Here is a 26,001-nt window from a genome sequence, read left to right on the forward strand (position 1 = left end):
TGAGCCGCGCGCACGCACCCGGCAGCAGTAGTAGAGCGGGGCCCACACGACAGCTCATAGGGGTGGGCCCACCCTTATCTGGACACGTCAACTCGCTGCCAGCTTAATCTTATCCCTCATCCCTTATCCCTATCTTATCCCTTATCCCTTATCTTATCCTTATCTTATTTTATCTTCTTAAGTAAGAGTTATGAGTTTTAGTTTGATTTGGATTACCCTAGCCTAGCCGAATCCAACAAGGAATTCTCTTCTGTAATCTCCTATTTAAGGAGCTACGAATTGAAAGAAGGCATTCAATTTTCCAGTCAAGAAACGAGTGATGAGAGTTTGGGTGGTCTCTTGGACAAATCACCCACTAGACAGGCAAAATAGGGTCTGTGCGCAAGGCCAAAGGCAAGGGAAGATCAGGGGTTCCTACCGTGGAACGACCCGTGACGCGATCCTATGCTCGGGCCCATAACATTTTTGTATCAGAGCCTACCGTCATGGGGGAACAGGAGCCGTTGTCTTCCAGGGTCCACGAGCTAGAGCATAGGCTCGCCGAAACCTGCTTGGAAGTTTGTGAGGTCAAGGATGATGTCCGAGAGCTGCGGCGCCTGTTAGAAGCGCTCCTCTCCAACAACGAAAGAAGCTCTGAGGGAACCGCCACCACCAATAGCCGCTGTCCGGACGGGGCGGAGACATCCAGCGAACAGCAGACCGCTGCCCCAACAGCCGCTATTATTCCCAAGTACAGCTGGCTAGAATTTCCATCCTACAACGGCGCTAGAGACCCACTGGGATGGTTGCACCGCTGCGAACAGTTCTTCCGCAACCAGTGCACAAGGACAAGGTCAGCTTGGCCGCGTTCCACCTGACCGAAGAAGCGCAGCTCTGGTTCTACCGAGTGGAGTAGGAGGAACCAGGTCTTAGTTGGGGGCAGTTCAAGTCGTATTGCCTCCTTCGGTTCGGACCCCCACTAACAAACAACCCCTTGGGGGAACTCATTAATCTCAAGCAGACTGGTACCGTAGCAGAGTATCAGCAGCAGTTCCAGACCCTTCTCGCCAGGGCCTCTTCAGTACGCCCAGACTAGAATGTGGATATGTTCATAGCTGGTCTAGCCGAACCCCTGAGAGTTGATGTAGAGATGCAGAGCCCGCCTAACCTGGTCACGGCAATGAATTTAGCCCGAGCCATCGAGCGCAAACTGCAGATTAGCTGAGGGCCGTTCAGCATGGGATGCCTAGCAGCGGCTTGGACAAACCCGAAGTCTACTGGAGGAGGGTCTTCGCTAGCAGCCAACAGAGAACCACTCGGAATGGCTCCATATCCAACAGCCAGCCTAGAACGGAAGCCACAGACGAGCACCAATTCCAGATCAGCATCCAGTGTGGGGAGCAGCGGCGGTACACCCCCTATCAAGCACTTGTCAAGGGTTGAGATGGCAGAGCGCAGGGCGAGGGGGCAATGTTTTAATTGCGATGAACTCTACTCGGCAGGGCACAGGTGCAAGAGACTTTTCTGCCTCCTGGTGAAACAAGAGGAAGAGGAGGATGAACCCCCTCCATGGGAACCCGATCCTAGAGAGCAAAGCTACCCAGGATTCCTTTGAGGGTGTTTCGACACCCAATTCGAGCTTGAGGACAAGCTCGTAGTCCGGGAGGGGTGTGATGTTATGGACACACCACCCAGCAGCGCACTGCGGCGCAGTCATAGGTAGTAGCACACACAGCGGGCCGCCCAACAGCACGCACCGCCCGACAGCGCCGCACAGCAGGCCGATAGCGCGCAGCACGTACCGCCCGACAACGCGCTGCACGCACCGCACGATAGCGGCACCATGGCACGCAGCACGCACCGCCAGGCAGTAGCGTGCACCGCACGCATTGCACGGCAGCACGCACCGCGCACATGCCGGCACCGCACGGCAGCGGCACCATGAGCCGCGCACACGCACCCGGCAGCAGCAGCAGAGCGGGGCCCACACGACAGCTCATAGGGGTGGGCCCACCCTTATCTAGACACGTCAACTTGCCGCCAGCTTAATCTTATCCCTCATCCCTTATCCCTTATCTTATCCTTATCTTATTTTATCTTCTTAAGTAAGAGTTATGAGTTTTAGTTTGAGTAGGAAATTAGGAGTTTTAGTTTGAATTGGATTACCTTAGCCTAGCCAAATCCAACAAGGAATTCTCTTCTGTAATCTCCTATTTAAGGAGCTACGAATTGAAAGAAAGTATTCAGTTTTCCAGTCAAGAAACGAGTGAGGAGAGTTTGGGTGGTCTCTTGGACAAATCACCCCAAGGGAGAGTTCGGGTGGTCTCTTGGACAAATCACCCACTAGATAGGCAAAATAGGGTCTGTGCGCAAGGCCAAAGGCAAGGGAAGATCAGGGGTTCCTGCCGTGGAACGACCCGTGACACGATCCTATGCTCGGGCCCATAACACGGGGGCTGGCCTCACCTCTGATTTCTGATGCTGACGATTTTTTTATGTTTTCATAATGTAATGGTCTCCCTGATTTTTTTTTTCAAGATTTTTGAAACAAGAACACTTGTTTCAATTAGTAGATCTTAATTGCAGCAAAATTAAAAAATTTATTCTTTACAACATAACGCTGAATTTTTAGTTTTTTACCATATTAAAACAATGTTCCAACCCAACACATTGGCTGTGTTTGTATTGAAAGAAAAGATCGGGAAAGGTAGCAACCAAACACAGCATTTGTGGTAAAAGTTTGCATGATGGGGAGAGTTGAAGGGTGTTAAATGGATAGTTATGGTGACTAGTGAGACACAATGGTTATAGTTTGTATTATAGTTTTGTAGATTGTTAAGAAGATGTTTGAACGTAACGTCGATATGTCCGAGTGGTTAAGGAGACAGACTCGAAATCTGTTGGGCTTTGCCTGCGCAGGTTCGAATCCTGCTGTCGACGTTTAGTTTATCTTTTCCCTATCTTCTTTTTTTTTTTTGGGAACACGACTCGCCATCAGAGGCCCACACGACATAAACATTATTATCACCCTTCAGTTACCAATTAATGAGTCGCCCGTTTTCTCGCTCTGGGTAACGCTGGGTCACCGGAAGTCGGGAACTCTTCCCTCATCTTTCTCGAGTGTTTGCCATTCTCTGTGATGATCTCTGCTGTAAACATAATTTTGACTGTTTCCAATTAATGACAATACCATGTTTGTACAAACCTCATTATACATGTGAACTTGTCCTAGTGGCTGCCGGCCGGGATGCTGTTCTACACACCCAAAAGAAGCGGAGATGTGGGATTGAATCCCTCCTGCATCACGGTCGTACGATGGGTGCAAATTTCTTAAATTATCTTTACTGTGAAAATTAACCACCCCTACGGTTTTTCATTAGCATTCCTTATACATGACATATAATTTTTTTTTAAAACCTAACATTACCCTTCTTTTATGTAACGGTAACCACATCATCATTTGAGACCTGTCTCTGATAGTCTTGTCCCAATTTGATTCCCATATGCAAATCTGAAGGAAATTCCTCTTGACCAAGTTTTTTTCAAAACCTCTCTACTGAATAGAGGGTTCATGCTCGCAAGGATGGACGCGTTGGCAATGCTAAAGAGTAGTAAATATTAAATAGTATACTTGGTATCGATCAAACGGCTCTTAACTTTTTCATGTTAGCACAACTTGGCAAGGGGGCAAATGGAGATCGGCTTCTATCAGGGCAAATTTGTGCCCACACCATTCTATAGTCTTTTGCAACCTTGCATTGGGAATATCTCCCCATGAAATAATGCACACAAGTACGAAGATATTCTCAATGCAAGGCAGTAAAAGCTGCCCGAATGGGCTTTTCCCTTACTGAATCTGAGTTCAGGCAAATGAGCCAAGTTTGGACCCTCCGTCCAAGTCTACGACTAGATCAATGACTCTTCTCCCTTTCATCCCCTACGCCGAACTGAAGCTTGACCCTCCGTCCTAAAGTCTACAATTAGACCAACGACTCTTCTCCCTCTCATCCTCTATGCCAAATTGAAGTTTGGACTCTTCGTCCTCCAAGTCAGCAACCAGACCAACGACTCTATTGCCTCTCATCCTTTGTGTTGAACTGAAGTTTGGACCCTTTGTCCAAGTTTGCAACCAGACCAACAACTCTGCTCTGTGATCAGACTGGCATGGGTGGAGAAGGCCATTAGTGCTGGTACGACCCTCAAGGGCTAGGGCTCTTGATGCGGTGAATCATTTAGCCTACACAAGCACACAACACAAACCAGCTCAGTCCCCTTGCCGTCATTCTCTAGTTAAGCTACTAGAACCACCGCTCCAACCCAACCCTCGCTAGAGACCTTCGCAACACTACTGGAACTAGCTAACACCTCATACAGGTAGCTTCTTGATATTGATGTATCTACCTCCATTCTTCCCCCATTAAATGAACTCCATTGAGCATTTTGAAAGATCAAGATTGTTCATCCCTTCGCCCTTTTCATCCATCATTCAGAACCCTGAACAACTCAAAAAATGGAGAGACCCGGTGGTTGATCTACCAGATTTGCAAATCTAAGAGAATGAACGAACCCTAGATTTGGGGATCCAAGGGGAGGAAGAAACCCTTCTTTTTTTTCCCTATGTCAGCAACGGAAGACGCGCTTGGGTTTTAGTGCACCAATGGTAGTTGTAGAAGGGTATCATATATAGGGCTGGCTGACTAAAAGAAATAGAGATTATAACCAATAAGGACAGCTTTTGGGCCCTAATATCAATAAAGTAATACTTTTAATAAAATTTCAAAAATATGTTAACTTTTTAAAAATAATATCAAATAAGGGGAAAAACATTGTTCATCTTCTTCCTCTTTGCAAACTATTCATCAGTGCCGCCACCACCTCCGGCAACATCCGGCAATGCCTCCGCCTACCTCCGTCGCCTCCACCCACCTCCACCTCCGCCTTTGCCGAAAAGCAAGTTCTCTCTTCAAAAAGGCTTTCTTTTTTATCATATCCTCCACATACAGACAAAACATTTTCAAAAATAACAAATACAAATTTATGTTCCTATTGATCCTATAGAAGAAAATGGAGTTTGGGAGTGCCCTTCGATTTCTGAACCGCAGACAAAGCAGCTTGAGCCACTATTAGGAGCTACCGACCTGATAAAGCTAAGACATCAAGTGAGTAGGTTGATGTGGGAGGAAGCTGGGTCTCTCTTTGGGGTGATGATGTTGTGTAATTGCTAGCTTCTTCATCATCACCGGCTGGTTCTTCCTTGATTGACAAGAGGACAACAACGATCATTTCAGTCTCCGACAATTTGTCGATAATTACTCGCCCTTCTAGCATCTCAGTAACATGGGCCATGGTGGGCCTAAGCCTGTCCCTCTCTTGTATGCAACAAAGAGCTATATACACTAAGACTCTTACTTCTCTCTCATCAATGCCTCCACCCCCGAATTAGTCTCTCATCAACCACCTCCATGAAATTCCCTTCTCTCACCTTCTGGTTCACAATTCTAGGAAAGTATGACCACTTCCTCTGAGTTATGTCAACACTTTGAATCAAGACATTTCTTCGTCTGCCAACAATCTCCAGAAGCACCATGCCATAACTATAGATATTGGATTTCTCAGAGATTCCATTCTCTAGGAGCCACTCGGGAGCCAAGTACCCCCTAGTGCTTTTGATAGTCATAATGACTCTACTCTCATCTTTACTCATAAGTTTCGACAACTCGAAGTCTGACACAACAGCCCGGAAATTTTCATCCAGAAGTATGTTTTCCAGCTTAAGATCAAGGTGCAGGATCTTGGGCCTGCAATCATGGTGAAGGTAGGCAAGAGCCTTAGCGATATCAATGGCGATTCTATACCTCAAGTTCCATGGCAAGCACACTCTCTAGGCTCTACAGCTTCCGCTTGGTGGGTAGATCCAGGCGTCCAACGACCCATTATGGATGAACTCATAAACAAGATACCAAGGCCCTCTCGGGACGAAATAGTATCCGAAGAGGCGCACCAGGTTGACATGTTGCATGTTGGCGATCACCATGACCTCTGACTGGAACTCCCTCTCCCCACGATCCATGCCTTCGATTCGTTTCACAACAACCAGCGTGCCATCATCAAGGATGCCCTTGAAGATAGAAGCGGAGCCACCTCTTCCGAGGATCGCCCGGAAATTGTTTGTTGCATCCTCAATCTCCTTATACCTAAACTTCGTAGGAACTCCTACTACCTTCCTAAGAAAATTATACTCAACCTGAAATTCTATTGCCTTTGAAGAGAATTCCCTCTCTAATGAATTTCGATGATGACCAACACGATTTTGGAGGTATACCCAGATGAAGACAACAAGAATTCCAGCTATGCTAGCTCCGGAAATGAGGAAAAAAGCTTTGGATAGTTTCAAACTTACACGAGCAACAACAAGCACGACAATGAGGAAGACAATCACTGAGACAACAATGATCTTAACTTTCTTCGCCTCCATTAGAAGTAAAAACTAATAAAATGGGAGGAAAAGAAAAGGTTGTCCATGATTGCAGTGATTGTAATATTTGTTCTTCCCAAAGGCGGAGGCGGAGGTGGCGACGTTGGGTAGAGGTGGAGGCAAAGGTGGCGGCGTTGGGTAGAGGTGGAGGCGGAGGTGGCGACGTTGGGTAGAGGCGTTGTCGGAGGTGGGCAGAGGTAGGCAGAGGTGTTGCTAGAGATTGCTGGAGGCGGCGACACTAATGAATGGTTTGTGATGTAGGGTAAACTGGCCCAACCCATTACAAGCTAGAGGGCCCAGCCCACGGACACCAACCAGGGTCCCGGTCCAGCACGGAGGGGGCTACCCTACTCCCCTCGTATAGAGCCAATAGCGGAGCGCCCCAGCATCCCCGCTTCTCTTGCTAACCGCCCTCATACGGAGCTCATCGGGGGCATCCATCTCCACCAACCTCCAGGTAGTTCAAGTATAAATACGGGATACCCCCCTCCAGGTAAAGGATCCCTAAATACCAGCTTTAACTCTAAACTTAAGTGAAGAACCTTACCTCCTGGGAGCCTAGTGGATACGAGCACCCTCTTCAGAGCCCTCGTCTACACAAGATCCCTCTCTTCAACCCCTGTACTAACTTGACCGTCGGAGCCTCTACCTCGGGTTCTCACCCGGGGTCTCTAACATCTACTGTCTTGCAGAACCCCAGACTACTAGGGACTTCACTGCTTAACTGACAGCCCTCGGCTTCTATAATACTCAGAGACGATCTGCCTCGACCTACGGCTCTCGGCCTCAGCACACCTCCTCTAAACCCCTCAGAGCCTTCAACCAGCCTTCAGAGCTCATGAGTGTTTTTACCTTGTTGCCCTCGACCAATTCGGGTAGTAACAATCGGCGCCATCTATGGGAATCATTGCTAAGACGGTCCCTTTTAACTCTACAAACTTGAAATCTCCTAACCTTTGATTGCCATGGTACAAAGAGCTAGGAACGCTTAGAACCTGGTCATGCGTGAACAATTCCAAGCTGTCCTCAACCTTCTAGAGTACCTCACACAACACGTGGAACAAGCCTACCCCCCAAGTAGGAGGTCCCTCCCGAGGCAGCCGCCCTGCCAGGGTGTCAGATCACCAGGGCCAACATGACCATGTCGAGCCCCCGACACTCGACCTAGCCGACCCCCAGTGGGTCGAGTCTAGCAGCAGCCGATTTGCTAGCCCACCATAAAGGAACGAAGGATCTCCCAACCGAAGGGAGGAAGAGCCAGCGTGGTCCGAAGACAACCGCCAGCATTTTGAGCAACACCGTCTTCGTTGGAGGGAGAACCCCCAGGATGAAGGCAAACACCTTGGCCGTCATAGTGTCCACTCAAGGGCCGAGGGCCGACGTCGAGCCTCTCCCATGCTGGTCTCAGACCTCTGCGATGTCCTGAACAACTGCCGTGCTAGACAGGAGGCACACGGTTCTGTCTCGAAGTATTCCGGAGTTCATGCGGATCCCCACCATGCCCGCGAAGATATAGACAGGCGGCAAGCTCCACCCGATCCTCGGATTACTGAGTTGCAAGCCGAGCTCGGGTTCATCAAGGACAAGCTCAGCCAAGTTCGAGAGAGCCGAGATGACACCTCAGCCGACGAAAGCAATCTGATGGGGAGAATGGACACCTTCACCTCGGATATCATCTCCGAGCTTCTCCTTTAGTACTTTAAGGCCCCTACATTGGAAATGTACGATGGGACCTCGAACCTTGACGACCACCTGGAGAGCTTCAGAGCGCTCAAGATACTTTACGAGTATTCTGATGCCTTGACGTGCTAGACTTTCTAGGCAACCTTCATAAGAGCTTCTTGTCGTTGGTTCTCCGGCCTCCCACCTCGGTCAATCAGTTCGTGGGAGTAGTTCACCAATTTATTTCTCGCCCGCTTCATCAGTAGTAGGCAATGCTAGAAGAGCGTCATCTTGTTGATGTCTATCAAGCAAAAGCAGGGAGAGAGTCTATGGTCATACATCGACCGCTTCAAAAAGGAAGAGATCGAGGTTCGTGACCTCGACCCCATGGTCTCTATGCATGCACCCATTAATGGACTCCGCGTCGGATCGGCCCCGAAGTGCTCAGTCACCAAAACCCCTCCGAAGACAAAGCTAGAGTTTCTAAAAAAGGCCCAATAGTATATTGCAACCGAAGAGGCTTCGGCCTGGGACCACTAGGAAAGAGAAGTCGAGCGCCATAATGGGCCCCTTAAGAAGAAGAGAAAGGGCGGAGACAACCACCGCAACAACAACAACAATGGCAACAAGGACAACAAAAAGCCATCGGCTTCGGCCCTAGGTTACAACCAGTACACGCCACTCAACTCCACCCAAACTCAGATCCTAATGCAGATCGGGGAGGAGAAGTTCCTAAGCACCTCCATCCAGTCGACATCCCGCTAGTCGACTTCTCCGGAAACGTGATTAGACAGGAGGGAAAAATTACCCTACTAATTACGGTAGGGAAAGAGCCCAAGCAAGTGATGAGGATGAACAAGTTCCTAGTCGTGAGGATCGGCTCACCCTACAATGCAATCATGGGGAGACCAACCCTTCACGCGCTAAGGGCGGCCACCTCCTCGTATCACCTTGCCCTCAAGTTCCTCATCGAGCACGGTGTCGGAGTTGTTCGAGGGGACCAACAAGCAGCTCGCTAGTGTTATTTGGTAGCACTAAAAGGCAAGAACAAGGAAGCACTGCCATAGTGGGCTTTGACCTTAGGGAGGAACCAGTGAGGCGAGGCCAACCAGCCAAGGACCTCATCTCGGTTCCCCTAGAGAAGGCCGAGCTCGAGAAGATAGTCCTCGTCGGGTCCAACCTTCCCCCTAAACGCCTATCCGAGCTGGTAAGTTTTCTCAAAACTAATGCCGGCATCTTTGGTTGGTCTGCCGCTGATATGCTCAGAATTGACCCATCGGTCATCACTCACAGGCTGAGTGTGGACTCGAGCTCTAGGCTAGTTTGGCAAAAGAAGAGGAACTTTGCACAGAAGCGATGAAAGGCCATAGGAGAAGAAGTTGATAAGCTACTCGACACCGCCTTCATTTAAGAGGTACATTACCCTAACTGGTTGTTAAATGTGACCTCAATCCCGTCCAGGTTGCTTGCAGAAGCATACTCGGCAAGGGCATGCTAGTACTCGGCAGATCACTTGAAAGCCTCTACCGCTTCGGCCACCCACCTTTCAGCCTCAGACGCCCACCTGCTTGCCTACCTCGATTGCTCATTCCTCAGCCTGCTTCGCCCTCCGGTTGGACTCTATGGAGAGGCTGTCAAGATAAGCCCTCTCCTCCTCAGATGTCTTCAATGCCTCCTACAGCTTGTCAAGGTGAGCCTTTGCAGCCTTCAGGTCATCCTCCAGGGTCACTCGGAGCTGCTGCTTGTCCTTGTGGGCAGCCCTAAACTTGTCCCGGCTACTCTCAGCAGTGGCAACCTTCACTTGGAGCTTCTCATTAATCTTCTCCAAGCGCTCCAAGCGCTCCAAGGTGAGGCCCATTCGATCTCCTAGGTCGATAAAGTGGCAGTGCAGACCTGCATCAAGTGCCATCAGTAATGCCACAATAGAAAGGGGGGGGGGGATCACGAAGAAAAAAGGGCAAGGAACGTACCTTGGCCACGTGATAGAGCCCCTTGTTGTAAACGAATTAGGGGTCGCTCTGCATCATCTCGAAGTGATCCCTCGGTAGAATCGCCCCTTCCATCAAGGCCTTCCCGACCCCCTTCTCTGTAATAGAATCCCCCTCATGGATGGACCATTGGGGGCAGAAAACTTTCGTGGGCTGCCCAGTCTCTTCAGAAACTCCTTGCAAGGAAGTGGGGGCAGATGCGGTTCCCCCCGGGGTGCCCCTTTGTAGGGGGCTTCTTCAGCATAGCACCCCCGACAGGGCGCTCTTGATGAGCCACCTTCGTTGGCGGCTGTCCCTTTGGTGTCCCCTCAACTGGCTTCTTCTTCCCGACCTCGGCCGTAGGAACCGGCCTCGTCTGACCGACTTTGATCCCTTCCGTGGGCCTCTTCACACGATCTACCGACCTTTTGTCGCCTTTTGCTATTGGCTTCTTTTTGTCTTCGGTCGCTAGCCTCTTGCCCTTGTCCCCTCAGTTGACAGGGACTTGCTGTGCGTTTCCCCTCAATGGAGGGGCGGGAACCCGATCCTTCCTTACAGGCTTCTCCTTGATCGGGCCCTTTGGCCTTCTTCTGGGCCTGAGCCCTCTGCTTGGCCTGTGCCTTCTCTACCAAGAGCTTCTTGGCATCCATGGGTACCTCTGCAAATAAACAAGAAGTCGTCAGTACAGCAAACCAAAGACAAAGGGAATGTGTTAAAAAAAAACTACAACACCTCTCCTACCGAGGGGAGTAGGACTGAGCCCCGTGAACACCAGCGGGAGCTCCTCCTCCACCAAGGGAAGGGCTCGGACTCTCTCTAGCACGAGTAGGTAAGCTAGATCAGCAGCCTCCTCATCCCGAAGCAGGGGGCACTCTTCTCCACCGTTAGTAAAGCCTCTCCCCATCCTGACTTGAAAGACCAACCCTTTGGGCAAGATAGGAAGAAGAACTTACTCTTCCAATTGTGAATGGACAAAGGGTTATCTATGTTAGTCCTACGGGGTTGGAAATAGTACATATCGGCCTTAGAAGTATGCTTCCTTGGCATGAACATAGCTTGGAAGAGCTTCGGCGTCAGCTACACCCCTTGAAGCCGAGCCACTACCAGCATGGTGACCATGGTTCTAAAAGCATTGGGTATTAATTGGCTGAGGGTGATCCCATACCACCTTAATAACTCAGAGATCACAGGGTGAAGGAAGTGTTGGTAGACGCAGATCTCCCCCTCCTCGGGAGTCTACGGCCGGTCACCTACATCGGGCACCGTAATGGTGTAAGTCCGAGGTATGAAGTACTGCCTAGCCAGGGACATAATTTGATTCATGTCTAGAGAACTATCGAACTCCGAATGTGGAAGACTAGCCCTGGCCGCCCCAAGGGCAGCACTTTCGGCCACCATCCTTGGGGCAAGATTTGGGGTCCCCTCCCCCTCAGCTTAGGGGGACCCTTTTGACTCCCTCGGCGTCGCTGACGCGATGCTCTCACAGGGAGGGTCACTGCCTTGACGGCTGCCCTCGGCACCCCCAGAGGCTATCCTCTCCTTTAGCACCATCACCTCCTACTGAGGGGGGACGACTACCAAGGAACCTAGGGAAGAAGGGGATGAAGTCGAAGGAGAACTCCCTTCCGAGTCAATTGGAAGCTCACAACACTCCAGGCCAGAATCAGAATGAGACATGGTGAAAAGAATTACCTAAAGATGAAGGGTAGGAGGAAGATGAGGTGTGTTGGAAAATCGAAGGTCTGGGAGCAGTGGTTCACTCGAATGCAAGGTTGCCTAGAGACAAATGGTGGAGAAAAATCGGCACTAAGGCACCTATTTAAAGAAGAATGAACGGCCCAGATCTTGCCGAATCCAACAGCCAAGAAACCTCTGCTTCCACAACCCAACCACGGTGTGCCACTCGGTGCCCAACCTCGAAAGACGAAAGGACGCCCAAGCAACGACTCAGATCGCGAAAAATCCAATGGCCGCGAGGACCTCCGCATCAGCAACCCAAATGCGTCGTATCCCTAGATTCGCGCCCTGGGAAGATGAAACGACATCTCAAGCGAACCAATGGACCCGGTCGCCATGACCTGTGGGTTCGAGCCCTTTAACCCGACGAATGCGCACATCAACCGGGAGTCTCACCTGGTTTTCGAATGCATGTTGGGCATGGTCCCCATGCGCCAACCTAGAACGCCAATGCCGCATGCACCTTCGAGCCATTAGTACAAGAGGGCATGCGCTCGGCTCTCCTGAGGCCTTGCCGCTTGACCTTCCTAGAAGGCCGAAGCGTGCCAACAACCTTGTCCCCTGCTTGTGAAAGACGAATTGAATGAAGGCACGAGAAATTCGACGGCACTACAGGGTACCCCTTAGTTGCCCGACCCACTGGCGCCCACCATCGCTACTCCCCTTGGCCAAAGCCGAAGTCTCCACCTCGGCCTCGGGAGTGGGGGGCAAGTGATGTAGGGTAACCTGGCCCAGCCCATTACGGGCAGGAGGGCCCAACCCATGGATGCCATCCAAGGTCCCGGTCTAGCACGGCAGGGGCTACCCTGCTCCCTTCGTACGGAGCCAATAGCAAAGCGCCCTAGCATCCTCACTTCTCCCAGTGACCGCTCTCGTACGGAGCTCATCGGGGGCGTCCATCTCCACCAACCTCCAAGCAGTTCAAGTATAAATACGGGGTACCCACCCTCCAGGTAAAGGATCCCTGAATACCATCTCTAACTCTAAACTTAAGTGAAGGACCTTACCTCCTGGGAGCCTAGTGCATACAAGCACCCTCTTCAAATCCCTCGTCTGCACTAGATCCCTCTCTCAACCCCCGTACTAACTTGACTGTCGAAGCCTCTGCCTCGGATTCTCACCTAGGGCCTTTGACATCTACTGTCTTGCAGAACCTCAGACTACCAGGGACTTCACCGCTTAACCGATAGCCCTCAGCTTCTACAGTACTCAGAGACAATTTGCTCGGCCTACAGCTCTCGGCCTCAATACACCTCATCTGAACCCCTCAAAGCCTTCAGCCAGCCTTCAGAAGTCAGGAGTGTTTTTACCTTGTTTCCAAGATGAATAGTGTTTTGCCCTTATTTGATATTATTTTTAAAAAGTTAAACCTATTTTTGAAATTTTATTAAAACTATTATTTTTATTGATATTAAGGCCCAAAAGTTGCCCTTATCAGCTATTTCCCTAAAAGAAATTACTAAGATAAAGCTTATAAGAAATGGTGATGAAATCAGGCTTATGAAATTTCTCCATTACTTCCTAGTTCCAATCATAAGCCTTTACTGATTTTGAGGCTTACCACAAGCAATAGTTAATTCCTATAATTAGCTGCTAATGATTTATCCATGTAACTCAGGTTGACGGCTTTTGTTGAAAGATTTTTTTTTTTTGATATACAGTAAATAATTGATACTAGTAATTAATTTCTACCCAACTAAGGATTAAGGATGTAGGCAGGCTATCCCAAAAGTAGAATTATAATATAATCATAAGCGCAAAATTGATCATAGAGTGGGAATCAGATGACTACATGTCCATAACTAAACCATGTCTAAGCAATTGATTTTAGAGAAATTGCATCATCTATTTTAGAGTTTCTATGAGAATGTTGAATATATTAGGCAACTCTGAGGAGTTAACTTACTCTTTTATGTGCCCGATTAAAAAGTTATAGGATGTGTAATGTGTTTGGTTAAAAAAAAAGTAGGGAAAGGAAGGGACATAATGCGCAGTGCTCTAATTTTATGGGGTAAGCTGTACGACCATCATTGGGTATTGGTAGTGCTGACCTAAATTTAAAAGCTCTCATTCATAAAATCTTCTAATAACAATTTGCTAATGATCCATAGAAAACATTTACGTGGAAATGTGGCTACAGGTAAATAGAGAAAGCCTGGCTTGGAATGAATTTGGATTGTGCTTTTCGGCTTATGGGCTGGGCCTGAGCCTAAGTACGGATCCCATTTGTTGAAATGGCTAGGCCCAGGCCTAGGCCCTATCTTGTTAAGTCCAACAGACCATGTGGTAGCCTGATATTACTTGTTTTTAACGTTTAATGCAGTTGTAACATTGTCTCATAATTGTTTTATGGATTTTTAGAATATGTTTAGTTAGAATTCTGTTCCAAGAAATCATATTTGAAGAATGAATTTTGGGCCAAAAATTAATCTTTGGAGCTCCAAACAACTAATTCTTAGAATAAGGTTTGATCCAAAAAGGAATAAGTTCAGACAATATTATGCACAAAATAATTCTTAGAATCACGAAGAATTAAAAATCATCAGAATTATTTCTCTGAAAGCATGTTAAAAGCTGCCTAACTGGCCATGGGACCTCAAATGAGACTATTCTACTCATTATTCAACGAAAACATATATACATGAAACGCCATAAACAAGGCAGAATAGCTGAAGCTCAAACACAATATATACATCAGTCTCTTTATTTGGTATATAAAAAAAATAAATTGAACCATATTACCATAAGCTTAATTAACTATGCTCGAACTCTTAATTTACAAACTAGAAGCTTCATTATACAAACAAACAAAATAAATTGAACTATATTACCATTATAATCAACATCAAGTTTGTGATCAGTTTATAGTTTTAAGTGCTCAGCTAATTGATGGCTCCCTTCTGCGTGCGGTAGCTTGTTTTCTTCAGAAGATCTCCGAATTTTCGCATCAACGCTTTCTTCTTACGCTGTGAATTTCTATGACTATCCATACTATCAACTTGGGTCTGATCTATATGATCAAAATCATCCGAGTTTGTCATCTCTCCATCATCTATAAATACCACAGAAGTTGTCCTTTCCGTGTCCACATTTACTTTTCTGAACCCATTTGAAATTCTAGGATCCTCAAGATGGAGACTGAGAACTTTGGCTAGTTTCTTATTACCATTTTTATGCTCCTCAACTATTGAGTTCTGTTTCTTAATTACTCCATCCATCTCCTTATCATCTGCTTTCAAGTCATCAATTGGTTTCGTTGAAAGAAACGTCATCTTCAAATCTTTGACATTCTCAGCAGTTGTGGCTTCATTTTTTCTAAGGCGTTCATTTTCTCGCACGAGACTTTGCAAAGCTTCATCCTTGTCAACTATGCTATCCTTGAGCTGAGAATTCTCAGCTCTAGCAATTTCTGCAGCTTCCTTTGCAACGCTAGACTCATTCAGGGCTTGTTTCAGTATATCGCGTAAATTCCCATTTTCTTGCTTTGACATTTTAACCATGTCCTCGGCCACTCTGAGTGACGCTGCCAATCTACCGTTCTCCTGTTTTGCAGTGTTGCACTCTTCTTCGGCCCTTCTTATACAATTAACAAATTCAATTTCCTTTTCACTCCAAGTCAGGGATGATTCCTCAGCTTCTAATTTCAGCCTTTCAACTTTGTCTCTAACTTGGTCAATTTCCTTCTTTGCTTCATCCAAGAGCCTTTCATATTTCTCCTTGGTACTCTTCATCAGCTGCTTCAATTGTTCTGCTTCCCCCCTCGCATTATCTAGTTCCAGTTGGGTTGAGCTGAGTTTCCCCGTCACCTCCTTGGCCTCCGCTGAGACTTCTTTCAGGGCTAATGCTAGATCATCCATGGCTGTTTTGCTCTTTTCTTCTGCCTCTGTAGCTAATTTCAATTCAGTTCTAAGTAGGTTCATCTCCTTGTCTAAACTACGGGCCTTCGATGAAGCAAGTTCTTCCCCCTCTCGGGCACGGAGTAAGCAATCTTTCGCAACTTGAAGCTCAGACTTGAGAGTCTCGATGCTTTCTCCCATGGAATATGCCCTTTTCTGAGCTGTTAAAGCCTCACTGAGCCTCATATTGGCTTCCTTGGAAACTTTCTTCATCTCCACGAGCTCATCGAGAGCTTGATCTTTCTCTTCCTCAGCTGCTTTTAATTTTTCCCGTGTCTTCTTCAATTCTTCCTCGAGTGGACCCAATTGATGTTGCATTTCTGAACCTTTGCCGCTTTTCTATTTGAATTACAGAAGCCAGCAATCAAATAAAGAGGTAAACGAATGAAAAAGGTAAATTCGATCCATTTTTTTGGAAATTCGAGCTATTTTTTGTACATTAAAACATGGAGAAGGGGAATCGTATACCTGGTTTAAATTAAGGAGCTTGGTGGGTTTCCCTTAGAGAGATTCAGGAGACCTTGAATCAATTAACAGATCCGTGCACTTTCAGAAATGCCAGGCCTATAACCCACAAAATATTCACGGAATTCAATACCAAATATGCAGCACTAGAGATACCCGGGCCATGAAGTCCAGAAACTCATTCCACACACGCGGGTCTTCCTTTGTTCAAAGATCAAACTTGACTTGGTTACATCTATATGGAGAGTCCACTGCAGAGGAGAGAGAGAGAGAGAGAGAGGTATTGCCGTAATGGATATCAGTGGTGGTTTTTGGTCGAGAAATGAAACGATTACACTTAGAATAGAATTTATTAATTTTCAGATTCTAACTTTTCGTTAGGTATTGACATCTTCCACCTATACCTGCACTGTTCGAAGTTTGAACCTCGAACATTGACTAAAGCGGTCGTAAGTCGTAACAAAACCACCGTCCCACAGACCTGACGTTTTCAGCCACGCGTATACGTGTGGAGCTATCGAATGGTGGGGCTCGGTACGCTAGATAAATCCTCTCTGGCTGGTTGTAGTGAAGAGATGAATCGATTCCCCAGTATCACCAGTTTTTTAGTTTTATTTTTTAAGGGAAATCAAACCCACCATTAACATTTTAAAACGTTCACGGAATCCCATATCAATAACTTTACATTAAACATAGGGATTTTTTTTTTCAAACTCACCATGAACATAGGGAAAATTCTCGATATAAGGAAAATTATCGATCAGCATCCGCTCGAATGACAATTTCGTTTTCAAACTTTAAAATACGATAATTTAATACTTAAACTTTTAAAATGTGATAATTTAGTACCTGTCGTTAATTAGTATGATACAAATATCTTTCAAGTGTTATTTAATTTTTTCTATTAATCATCTACTAAAATCAGAATTAATTGTCAAATTTTTTATTCTTGTGGCAACACTTTTGTCCTTCTTCTCTTCTGAATATTATGTCATCTTCGGACTAAAATTAAAGCAAATTTTGAGAGAAAAGTTTCCTTTAACTACTATAATTATATTATCCGAAAAACGAAAAAAGAGAAAAATCTTCGGCCACCATCACTGATCTCTCTCTCTCTCTCTCTCTCAAGTATAAAGACAAAGCTTCCAATTCTTCTCCTCTCTTTTACCTTCAAGATTAAAATATTACTGTGTTAAGTTAAAAAAAATAAAAATAAGTTGTATAAAATCTGGATTTTTTCTGCTTTTGGCAAAGTCATTGCAAGTGTTTGTGATAGAGAGCTTAGGCTCTGTTTCAGAGAGCTTGGGCTCTATTGCAAGGGTTTTGGTGTTTGTGACAGAGAGCTTGGGCTTTGTTTTATCTTCTTAAGGAAGATGATGGACAATGTGTTTTATTCCAAGATAATTTTGAAATTTTCGAATGTCTTAAATTGCACATGAAGTCATGTGATATACACAACTGACGGTCCATTAATGACAGGTACTAGATTGTCACGTTTCGAAAGTTCGAGTACTAAATTATTGCATTTTAAAGTTTGGGGACCAAATTGTCACTTGAGCCAAAGTACAGGATACTGATCGGGAACTGTCCCTTAAACATATTAATGTTGTTAATTGATTATGCTTTAGTTTCTTTACTCTCTCCTCATTCATCAAGCATTAGTACCTTTCTCAACTGATGCAGCCTCAGCTTTTGCCCCCAACTTATGTGGCGTTTGATAAATCCGAAATTTCAAATCATAAAAGTTAAAAAGACATTTTTTGTGTTTGAAATTTGAAAAGAAGCATAGGTGCTTTTCTACTTTTTTGAGGTTTTGAATCCATAAGTTTGTTTGTGTTGGATCAACCCTTTACCATATAAAATTTATTGACTTTACTATTCTACCCGTAGAACATACTATTTGGAAATGTTGAGTTAAATTTGCATTATGTCATAAAAAAAATATTTTTCAACCTCAAAATAATATTGAAACAATACAAATAAAAATGATAAATTAATAATTAATAAATGAAATGATTAAAAATAAAAAATAACTAATGACTATAAAAATATTAAAATAATTAATAACTACTAATTAATAATTTACACAAAAAAATTAATGAAATAATTAAAAATTACTAGTTAATAAAAAAATTAATAATTAATAAATAACACAAGTAAAATTAATAAAAAATAATTAATGTTTAATAAAAATATTAAAATAATTAATAATTAATAATAATTATTATTATTTTAATATTATTACTCACCCAGCCGCCGCTGTTGGAAGTTGCAGCGGCGGTGGCGGTGGCGGTGGCAGGAAGACAGGGGAGCGAGAGAGAGAGAGAGAGAGAGAGAGAGAGAGAGAGAGAGAGAGAGAGAGAGAGAGAGAGAGAGAGAGAGAGAGAGAACCATTGTTGCAAATCCCCATCTTCGGCCTCCCTCTCTTTATCTCTTCCTTCTTGTTTCCTTTGTGTGTTTTTTTTTCTTTCTTCATCTTCTCAGATTCACCAGAATACATTATTCAACATTGTGCACTCACCCCTTCCTCTCGATAGTGGCGGCGAACCAGCTGTAGGTCTCCGTCCGTTCTCTCTCTCTTTTCCTCTCTTTCCTCTTCTTCTTCCTCATGGCATTTTCCTCCTTCTCTTCTCCTGTTTTCATCACCGCCTCTCAAGTGTTGCAGTGGCTACCTATCTTCTCCAGGCTATTTCTCCCTTCCTTTCTCGCTAACATCTCTCTCTAACTCTTTCTTCCTTATCTTCTCCTCCTCCTTCTTCCTTAACAGTTTGCCCTCCCCTATCTCACAGCTGCAATTTCAAGCAATGGCAGTTATCCTCCCATCCCTCTCTTCCACTCTCTCCCTCTTCTGTTTGACCATCAGATCTCTCTCTCCCTTCCACCTCTCTCTTCTCTCTGTTTTCGTTTACCCATTAGATTCCGCTGCATTTGCAGTGCCCCAAAGTAGGTCGCAGACCCCCTGTTCTCCGTCTTCTCTGTCAGCTAGGTAAGCTCGAACAACAATGACCGTCCGTCGGTACTCGTTTCTCAGTTTTAAACTAGAATCCCATCGGAAGGCCGACATCCAACATGGGGCATCCTCTTCTTAATTCAGGTGCTGAGACTCGTACAAGAATCTTCTCACCGGTGGCAAGAAATGGGAAGATAGGGAAAGAGAGAGCCACCGCTGCAAGTTGTAGTGGCAATGGCGAGAAGATAGGAGAGAGAGAGAGAGAGAGAGAGAGAGAGAGAGAGAGAGAGAGAGAGAGAGAGAGAGAGGTTCTTCTTGGAGCTTGGATTCACGAGTGGCGCTTTTTCCCTGAGAAAACACGAAAATGATTAGGTTTTTTGGGTTTGGGGGTAATCAAGGGTAGCATGCGTCATTTCCAAAAAAATTAGAAGGGTAGCTTCGACTATGCACTGGCTCTAAAACGCGTCTGAGCGCGTTAAGAACCGGCCCACGCTATAAAGTTTTCAGATTTGAAAACAAAATTTAGATCAAGTTTAAGAGGTAAAACTAAACGAGTATGAGATCTGAAAAGCAACATTTTCAGATTCAGACATTTGAAAAGTACAACCAAACGCCCCCTTAGCTCCTCAGGCTTAGTTTGGAAGGAGTACAAATACAGATATGTATAGTACAAATACATTCAAAATAATACAAAATACAAGATTTTATATATCTGTGTTGATACTCCTTCCAAATTGAGCCTAATATGTAGAGTGCAAAAGTTTGTATTTTGCAATATTTTGTATACATTTGTACTATATATTTGCATTTATACTCTTTCCAAAATGAGCCTAATATGTAGGCACAGCCGCCATGTTGCTATGTAATTTCATTGGGGGAAGCGAGAGATGCTTTGCAACCTTCGTGTTTTCTATGGCTAAGACTTCCTACATTTGTTTCCCTTTTACCCATTTAGTAGTTATAGAAGAAGAAGCGATGGTAAAACTGAACTTCCTCCCTTTGTTTCCCCTTTACTCATTCAGTAGCTACAGAAGAAGAAGCGATGGCAGAACCGAACTTCCTTCCTTTGTTTCCTCTTTACCCATTCAATAGCTACAGAAGAAGAAGAAGCGATGGCGGAACCGAATTCGAAGGTATTTTCACAGTGCAGCTTACTCCATCTCCACCCTTTAGTGCCAAAATAAATAAATATACATTCAAGCATCGACAATCTTCCTAGTTTCTTCGTCGACCTTTATATAAAGTTTCGTGACATCACTGCAAATAGGAGCACTGACAAGTCTCGTCCCGACCGTAGGGTCGTTCTTGTCCAAGGATCCGATGTTACGGGGATTATTGTAGTGACCGGTGACCCTCTCATGGTAGAGATGCAGCAGAGTTTGTGGCTGTCTGATTCCTCTGGTTTGAAAACCCTAGAAATCTCTTACAACCAAGCCTCAACATTTTATTATCCTCCCTAATTAAAATTGTTTTTTTTTTTGTTTATTCTCTAGTTCTCTGGAAGCAGCAGCAGCAGGATAGCTTGAGAGAAGAAAAAACGGTGTGGTGATGTATGTTTGCCCCTTCCCTCTTTAACGACAAAAAAGAGAAAAAAAGGGGGAACTGAAGGGAGATAAAAAGAAGGGAAAAAGAAGAAAAAAGAAAGGGGAAGAAGAACAAGGAGGCAAAGGAGGAAGAGAGAAAGAAAGAAGGGGCACCTTTGGTTCGTTGGGTAAAAGACGATGAACAATGTTTTTTATAACGTTCGAGGTAGTTTGGTCGTAAAAATTGCATCTATGCTGATGTTGACAATTTCTGTTAATGAAAACTAACAATTGCCTACTTTTCAGAAATTTTAAAGTTATGATGAATTCAAGAGAAATATTGAAAAATTATGATAAATTTTAGACTTTTCCCTTTATTTTAATGGAAAATTGTCTAAAACCTACTATCACTTTTTATGAATTCTGTTAAATTCAGGTAACTTTTCAAAACGTCCAAAACTCACCATATCAGTGAGATTTTATTTTCTAAAACTCATCATCCCTTAAAACACGACTCAAGTTGTCCATGTCAACCTAAATGCATGTTTCATGACCAAACTGCCCCTAAATGTTGAATCAGCCTGTTAAACATTTTTTTGACTGAGATGCCCTTAAAGCACCCAATCCTATTTCATATATAAGATTCCACACTGAAGAGTCTTTCTTGCTCTCAACCCAAAGTGTCCTTGCTCTCAATGTATTGCCTCTATCCACTACTCGTGGGCCTAGCAGCCAAGCAGGAGGTGGCACCATATCCCGATGAGCCATTGAGCCCTTCGCTTTCAACATACAAGGGGATGGCGATAAAAACAAGAAACAGAAGATGCGAAGGGGGCAAAAAACGGTCCAAGGACTTGTGTACCTGCAAGCATCATCCTCCTAACTCTAGTTGTTAGGTTCTCCCCCATGATGCTGAAGAAATAATGTTGCGTTAGATATGCCACCATAGCGTAAAGCCCTGCTCCGATGTATATGAACACAAACTCCTCTGTTTTCCTCTCCATTGCCGTGTAATCCCTATACTAAAACTCCTCGATCATGTTGCTCATTACGAATGCAAATGTTGGACCAATAAAGCATGATAAAACTGAATCAACTGCCCCCATGATTGAATATGGCCACTCGGGTGCATTCAATTTGAGTAGCCGGAAGCTAGAAGTATCCATCTGGATCAAGATTATTCCTATCAGTGTCTGCATTCGATATCATCTCAATTCGACCATCTGCTCTAGTACTGTACCGATAGCTCAAGTTCCTCAAACTACCAGACCGCAGGCTCAGGGACTTTGTTTAAAGAGAATGGCTTAAACGGGAGGACCGTGATCGGCGGGTTGAAGGTGCACCCAAATCCCTGTTCCTGGCAATCTCCTGGAATCGGATTAAGGAGGCATAGGATCCAGCCCCCACAAACACCGCGATCTCCGACCATCTCAGCACGTCCATGAATGGAAGATCCAGAATTGGACGCTCTGTAATCACCACCGGCACGCAACCGAACTGCAACGCGTCTCCGATTCCCGAAACATCTCCTCCGTAGAAAAACAAGCAGAACTTACTGCTCGACAGTCTCTCCGCGTACAATGTGGGATCAGACGACTCGGATTCGACCAGGAACTGGGCAATTCGTTCGAGAACGTCGATTCGAGCTTCCCATTTTGATCCCCGCTGCCGTTTAGGTTTAAGTAGCCCAAATACTTGTCAGTCCGTTGCCGGACGACGCGTGAAGATGTTGGTCGTTGAGGTGAGGAAAGCTGACATCTTAATTTGTGAGGGATGAACCTACCTTCGACTATCGGAAAACACGAGATTTGAACGGAGTTCTTCTTCAACTCGACGATGTTCCTGTCGGAGTTCATGCCAATCCCGCTACAAGAGACGTAGAAGTGGTCAGCCCCGAGTGTACGGTTCCAAAAGGGGAAGTTCGTCCGCAGATTCCTGATCAACCGGACGATCCCTCTGTAGTTACGGGAGGAATCGTGGGGGAAGGCAAGTAGAACAGATGGGCATTTTTCAGCGGCATTTTGGACGTTTTCAGCGGCATGGGCATACTCGGCATTTTAGCGGCGGAAGAAGGGTAAAATAGTAAATTAACGATGTCTGATGAATTTAAGAAAATTCATGAAAAGCGATGATGGGTTTTGGACACTTTTCCTATATTTTTTATAACACGCCAACCGGCCAACACTTTGTCACTTGTGAGTTTTGTGGCCCCAAAAAAAAATTACAGAAAAAAAAGTGGGGTTTGAATCTACACCACAAGACCAGACAGACGATTGCTATACGATATCTCTTGCGTGTCTTACAAAAGAATATTGAGGGTAATTACTCTTTTACCTCACACCCATGTTCATGTCATCATGTGTAATTAGTGAATGATCCTGTATTAAGTACGGGGAAGTTAATTATATATATATTAATGATTTTTATTATTGTTTATAAACTATCATTTTTTAAGACATTCATACAATCTATGGGTCTACATAAATTGACCTTTATATGTCAAACCCATAAAATTATATGGGTTATTAAATTCAATTTGAACTGTTTATTACTATAATTTAACCATTATTATTATTAATTTATTTCAGTATTTAATTTATTTTTTTTGTTATATAGTAATAATATTAACTAAATTTGTAATTATTTAAATATTTACTTAAAATATTTTTTTTTCCAACCGAGTATAATTATTATATAATAGATTTGTTAATTCATAATTTGCATTTAAGAATAAACATTAATGATTTGGCTTAACAATTTTAATGATTGTTGTTGCTACTCGGCTTGGTCGAGGGCAATAGGGTAAATTCGCTCCCAAGCTCAGAAGGTTGGCCGAAGGCCTTGATGGTTCAGAGGAGGTACAACGAGGCCGAGGACTATAGGCCGAGGTGGATTGTTCTCTTCAAATATTGTAGGAGCCGAGGGTTTACGGCCGAGGGCTGTTGACTAAGTGGTGGAGTCCCTTGAAATCCGAGGTACTACAAGACAAGAAGTATCAGAGGCCTTGGGTGGGAACCCGAGGTAGAGGCTCTGACGGTCAAGTTAGTACGAGGGCAAGAAGAATGGGATCTGGTGCCAAAGAGGGCTTGGAAGAGGGAACTCGTAGGCATTAGGCTCCTAGGAGTGAAGTTCTTCTCTTAGGAGTAGAGCTAGAGCTAGAATTCAAGGATCTTTTACCTGGTGGGGGGCACCACATATTTATACTTGAGCTACCGGGAGGTAGGTGGAGATGGACGCCCTCAATGAATGTCGTACGAGGGTGCTCAGCGGGCATTGTGGGGACGCAGGGGTGCTCCACTGTTGGCTCCGTACAAGGGGAGCAGGGTAGCCCCTGCCGTGCCGAATCGCCCCCCAAGTCTGGCGCTCGTGGTAGGCCTCCCAGCCTGAAATGGGTTGGGCCGGGCTACCCCACATCACTTGCCCCCCACTCCTAAGGCCGAGGTGAAGGATTTGGCTTCGGCCAATGGGAGTAGCAATGGTGGAAGCCGGTGGGTCCAGCGGTCGAAGGGTACCTTGTGGTGGCGTCAACTCTCATTCATGCCTTTTCTTGGTTCGTCTTCGTGAGTAGGGGCGAGGTTGTAGGTGCACTTTAGCCCTTCGGCTGGGAGACTAAGCGGGAGGGCCTCGGGGTGGCCGAGCTCGTGTCCCCGTGTGCTAGTAGCTCGAAGGTACTCGCAGCATTGATACCTCAGACTGTCGTTCAAGGGCCATGCCTAGCACAGGCTTGGATGCCGGGGGAGCATTTCGTGTGTGGAACGGCCATCCAGATTAACCAGTGCGTGCATTCACCGGGTCGAGGAGTTCAAATCAGCGGGTCGCAGTGAACGAACCCATTGGTTCACTCGGGGCGTCGATTTGTCTTCCGAGGGCGTGCGCCCGGTAGTGCGGTGTACCTGGACTGTAGAAGCGGAGGCCTCCTCGGCCATTGGATTCGACCTGATTTGGGCCGTTGTTTGAGGGTCGTTTCATCTTCCAAGGCCGGGCGCTGGGTGACACATCTTGGTTGGTTGGCAGAGGCAGTGGGCTCGCGGCCGTCGGATTCAGCACGATCAAGACTATCCATTTTCCTAGAAACAGGAGCCTTAACTGTGATTTCTTCGTCATTTGTCTCTAGCCAACCTCGCACTTGAGTGAACCACTGCTCCCAGACCTTCGATTCTCCAACACACCTCGTCTTCCTCCTACCTTTCATCTTTAGGTAAATCTTTTCACCATGTCTCATTTTGATTCTGCCCTGGAGTGTTGTGAGCTTCCGACTAGCTCGGAAGGGAGTTCTCCTTCGACTTCATCCCCTTCTTCCCTAGGCTCCTCATTAGTCGTCCCCCCTCGGCGGGAGGTGATGGTGCAAAAGGAAATGATAGCCTCTGGGGGTGCTGAAGGCAGCCGTCGAGGCAGTGACCCTCCCTATGAGAGCTCCGCATCAATGACGCCGAGGGAGCCAGAGGGGTCCCCCCAAGCCGAGGAGGAGGAGGCCCCAGATCTCGCCCCAGGGATGGTGGCTAAAAGTGCTGCCCAAGTAGGGGTGAGCATTCGGTTTATTCGGTTAAAATCCGAACCAAATAAACCAAAATTTTAAAAACCGAATCGAAACTAAAATTTAGAAAAACCGAAATAACCGAAACCAAAATTTTCGGCTCGGTTTTCGGTTAAAACCGAATTTTAATAATATATACTTTATTATATATTATAATATATAATATATTATAAAATATATATTATGAAATCGAATTTCAGTATATTATATATTAATATATAAATATATAATATATATTACATATTACATTATATATTATATATAATAATAAAATGTTTGGTTAATTCGGTTAACCGGAATTCTAATTCCAAAAACCAAAAACCGAAATAGCCGAACCGATTTAACCAAAAACTGAAAAAATTGAATTAAAATTTTCGGTTTGGCTATTCGGTTTTAACCGAATAATGCTCACCCCTATGCCCAAGGGGTAGCTAGGGTTGGTCTTCCGCGTTGGGAGTTCGACAGTTCTCTGGACGTGAATCAGATTAGGTCCCTGGCTAGGTAGTACTTCATACCTCAAACCTACACCATTAGGGTGCCCAATGTAAGTAACTGGTCGTGGACTCCCGAGGAGGGGGAGATCTACATCTACCAACTCCTCCTCCAATTCAGCCTTAGATTCTCCCTTCACCCTATGATTTCCAAGTTGTTGAGGTGGTATGGGATCGCCCTCAGCCAATTAGTACCCAACGCTCTTAGGACCATGGTCACCATGTTGGTGGGGGCTCGACTTCATGGGGTGGAGTTGACGCCGAAGCTCATCCGAGCCATATTCATGCCAAGGAAGCATTCCTTTAAGGCCGTCATGTATTA

The 26,001-nt window shown here is 45.4% G+C and overlaps 1 protein-coding gene, 1 non-coding gene and 1 pseudogene across 2 annotated transcripts; 1 reads left to right on the forward strand and 2 right to left on the reverse strand.

The window, feature by feature from the left end:
* The first annotated feature begins 2,837 nt into the window (after window positions 1-2,837).
* On the forward strand, window positions 2,838-2,919 carry TRNAS-CGA (transfer RNA serine (anticodon CGA)). Its single transcript has one exon. It is a non-coding gene; the product is annotated as a tRNA-Ser (tRNA).
* A 2,081-nt stretch (window positions 2,920-5,000) lies between these two features.
* Window positions 5,001-6,454, reverse strand: LOC104608689 (putative receptor-like protein kinase At5g20050 pseudogene; annotated as a pseudogene).
* Window positions 6,455-14,490: 8,036 nt separating this feature from the next.
* Window positions 14,491-16,501, reverse strand: LOC104608645 (uncharacterized). The gene is made up of 2 exons (XM_010274690.3): window positions 16,185-16,501; window positions 14,491-16,055 (listed from the first exon to the last, which is right to left on the reverse strand). The coding sequence occupies exon 2, from the start codon at window positions 16,032-16,034 to the stop codon at window positions 14,703-14,705; it is 1,332 nt and encodes a 443-aa protein (XP_010272992.1). The 5' UTR covers window positions 16,035-16,055; window positions 16,185-16,501; the 3' UTR covers window positions 14,491-14,702.
* Between the last annotated feature and the right edge of the window lie 9,500 nt (window positions 16,502-26,001).

Source organism: Nelumbo nucifera, chromosome 1, assembly GCF_055504915.1.
Source record: "Nelumbo nucifera cultivar China Antique chromosome 1, China Antique-T2T, whole genome shotgun sequence".
NCBI lineage: Eukaryota > Viridiplantae > Streptophyta > Magnoliopsida > Proteales > Nelumbonaceae > Nelumbo > Nelumbo nucifera.

Coding starts and splice junctions, on each gene's coding strand:
- LOC104608645 (XM_010274690.3), bottom strand. CDS start 16,034: ATGCAACATCAATTGGGTCCACTCGAGGAAGAATTGAAGAAGACACGG.